Source organism: Camelina sativa, chromosome 4, assembly GCF_000633955.1.
Source record: "Camelina sativa cultivar DH55 chromosome 4, Cs, whole genome shotgun sequence".
NCBI lineage: Eukaryota > Viridiplantae > Streptophyta > Magnoliopsida > Brassicales > Brassicaceae > Camelina > Camelina sativa.
In genome coordinates, this window is record NC_025688.1 from 1,205,006 (window position 1) to 1,208,905 (window position 3,900).

At 38.1% G+C, this 3,900-nt stretch overlaps 1 protein-coding gene across 1 annotated transcript in view; it reads right to left on the reverse strand.

Moving 5' to 3' along the window:
- Window positions 3,538–3,900, reverse strand: part of LOC104783442 (vacuolar iron transporter 1-like) — a 2,573-nt gene continuing 2,210 nt past the window's right edge. The window contains exon 3 of the mRNA XM_010508598.1: window positions 3,538–3,835. Within this exon, the coding sequence (XP_010506900.1) occupies window positions 3,538–3,835 (298 nt within the window). The remainder of the gene's footprint in view (window positions 3,836–3,900) is intronic.

Genomic DNA, 3,900 nt, shown 5'->3' on the forward strand with positions numbered 1-3,900 from the left:
CTTTTGATTTGCTACTGTAGCCAGTCATGGCACACATCATGCTCTTGTCGTCAAGTTTGGTTCATTTGACATCGGGAACATGGATGTATCCGATGCTACCAAAGACTTTGAAGTACTCAACCGATGGCTTGGAACCTCTCCATGCTTCCTCCGGTGTCATATCTTTCACGATCGCTGTAGGAGATTGATTAAGAACATGATTTTCCCACTGTACTGCATCTGGCCAAAAACTCTTTGGCACTTCCTTCTCTGATAACAACGCCCTCACCATGTTCATAATCGTTATGTTTTTGCGCTCAGCGACTCCGTTTTGCTGCGGAGTGTATGCAGTGGTGAGTTGTCGCTTGATCCCGTGTTCTTTGCAAAACTCCTTGAACTCAGTAGAGTTGTACTCTCCTCCTCTGTCAGTTCGCAGACACTTAATGAAATTCCCTGATTGCTTTTCCACAAACGCCTTGAACTCTTTGAAAATGTGGAAGGCCTCTGATTTCTCTACTACAAAGTATATCCATGTTTTCCTTGAGAAATCATCAATGAAGCTTATTAAGTACCTCTTTTGGCTATTTGATGGTGGATTAATTGGACCGCACAGATCAGAGTGGATGAGTTCCAGCTTTTCGATTGATCTCCATTTGCTCTGTTTTGGGAAAGAGACTCGGTGATGTTTCCCTTTGATACATGCTTCACATGTGATCTTCATTTGTCCAATGTCTGGTAATCTGGTGACCATCTCCTTGTTACGCAGGATGAGAAGACCTTTGTAGCTGAGATGACCATATCGATGATGCCATAGTTCTTCTTTGTTTGCAACATCAACTTGTAAGCATCTTTCCTCCATTGCCTTATCACATGTATCACTTAGCAGAACGAACATCCGATTTGCAGTCATAATGGACTCTGCTATCTTTCCTCTTAAGGGATGATAGATGCTGCAAGTTCTTCTTTCTCCTCCTTTGAACAAGACGTCCAGCTCCTTCTCTTGGAGTTGCTCAACACTTAGCAGATTGTTCTTCAATTCAGGGACGTAATAAACGTCATTAACCACGTAGCTTATTCCATTGAGTGTTATCTTCACGACTCCTTTTCCACTGACCATCAACTTGTTGTTATTCCCGAGTTTGACATTGTGAGTGAATGTAGTGTCCAAACTCGAGAACATGTTTCTCTCACCACACATGTGGTTTGAGCATCCAGAATCTACGAACCAGACATCTCCTCTTCTGGTCCCTTGAAGTTCAACATAAGCCATAAGAAGAACTTACTCTTTTTCATCAATCTCTGCAAAGTGTACACCATTGTTCCCACTTGGACATTCATAGGCAAAGTGTCCAAGATTGTGGCAGCTGTAACACTCAATTTTTGCCTTGTTAAATGAGTGTCCTCTGCCCCTCCCTTGACCTCTATAGGATCCTCGTCCTCTTCCTCAGACATTGAGAGCTTGAGCTTCTTCTTCACGGTTGCTCTTCTTGAATTTCTTCTCGTGAACGGATAGAGAGCTCTGTAGCTCATCAATCTTCATGTTCCCTGTGTCTTTAGACTCCTCGATAGACTTGTCAACATAAGTGAATATTTCGGTCAGAGTTCGACGTATCTTCTCAACGATCTTCTAATCTAGCATGTCTTCCACATTACTTCTCATATGGTTGGAAACAGTCATCACCCTTTTGAAGTAGTCGTCAATACTCTTTTCATTCTTCATGGTAAGAACCTCAAAATCTCTCCTTAAGGTTTTGAGAAGAGATCGCTTCACTCTCTCGTTTCCTCCAAACTTTCTCTTCATGGATTCCCAGATGATTTTGGATGTTTTGCGATCCAAGATCTGTTCAAATACGACCGGATCGATTGCTTGAAACAGGTAATACTTGACTTGATGATCCTTTTTCTTCAACTCCTCAAGACTCTTCTGCTGCGCTGCAATAGTCTTGATTCCCGCTGCTGGCTCAGAAACACCTTCTTCTACTAGACTCCACAGCCCCTTTTCCCGTAAGAGGTTCTCCATTAACTCGCTCCAATGATCGTAATGACCGTCGAAGTGAGGAATCACAAGTGTTTTGTCTTCACTCATCTTTCTTTCGCTGTTCTCTCTTTTCTCACTTTGAAAAATTTGTATTTTGCTCTCATACTAATTGTAATTGCAGTTTCAGAGAAGACACAATGTTGCACTAAAATGATCTGAATATATTCATCACGTCTCAATGCGTTTTATAGTTTTACAACAACTTAAGCAAATAACTGGAGCAAACTAAAAACAAGGACACAACTCCATTAGCTTAACCACTAAGCTAGTTTTACGCAAAACAAAATTAACTGAAACAAACTAAAGAGAACAAGTCTTTTTTATTCCTAAACTTACGGAAACTGGCACGACCCAATAAATTCAACATAGAGCATAAACCATTATCTATATATATGATATTATATATAATTTATATAAAAATATATGTTAGAAAAAATTATAAACAAAAAATAGAAAAATGCATTTATTTGGTGTAGATTAATAATATGTGAACATTTATAATTATGTATATGAATATGAAACTTAAAATTTTAAATATATATAGGAGCGCGTTACAAAGCGCGTTCACGATTGCAATCGCTTATGTTCTTGGCGGTTTTATACCGCTACTTCCCTACATGTTCATACCGCAAGCCATGGAAGCAGTAGTGGCGTCTGGGATCATAACTCTGTTCGCTCTCTTCGTATTTGGCTATGCAAAAGGGCACTTCACTGGCAGCAAACTGCTAAGGAGTGCGTTTGAAACCGCCTTCATAGGAGCAATTACCTCAGCGGCTGCTTTTGGTATGGCTAAAGCGGTGCAACATTAGCATCAATAACAAAACTTATGTTTGAACGCGCTTTGTAACGCTCTTTGTAACATAAAAATATATGTTAGAAAAAATTATAAACAAAAAATAGAAAAGTGCATTTATTTGGTGTAGATTAATAATATGTGAACATTTATAATTATGTATATGAATATGAAACTTAAAATTTTAAATATATATAGTTAAAATTACAAATATATATTGAATAATATATACAATTTTAGGCCGTGTAGACCGCTTTCTTGAATATTGGTTGAATCCAACAATTGTTCTTTACCTTGAATAGGAAGAGAGCTTTGTAGTTCGATAGCAAAATATTTAACAGTATTTAAATACATTCATCGTCATTTTTATTTGTAGAGGGAGAGAAAACAATTTTAACAGTAGTGAGATCGTGCAATCGTGCTGAGAGAAAATTTTGGAATTCATTTTTTCCTAAAAATAAAATAAATAGTCTACGTTTTATCTTGATAAACAAAAAAAAAACAGTAAAATACTTGTTTCGATGTTATTTTCTTTAATTTTTTCTTAAACTTAATTACCATGTGTCAAATTTTTATTTGCCAAGTGAATTGTGCTTATAAAAGATAAAGGATTTTAATTTGGTTGCCATAAGTTTGAGCGTGATAAGAACCACAACGCATGCAATAAAGAAGTTTCAAACCATTAAAAAAAAAACATTAAACGCAAACATAAGTTTTGTTACTGATGCTAATGTTGCACCGCTTTAGCCATACCAAAAGCAGCCGCTGAGGCAATTGCTCCTATGAAGGCGGTTTCAAACGCACTCCTTAGCGGTTTGCTGCCGGTGAAGTGCCCTTTTGCATAGCCAAATACGAAGAGAGCGAACAGAGTTATGATCACAGACGCCACTACCGCTTCCATGGCTTGCGGTATGAACATGTAGGGAAGTAGCGGTATAAAACCGCCAAGAACATAAGCGATTGCAATCGTGAACGCGCTTTGTAACGCTCTTTTCGGATCAGGTTTCTCCAATCCCAGTTCAAACCTGTGGGAGTTATCATCAATTTAACAAATAATTAAAGTCTAACCTATATAACCATTGTACATGCA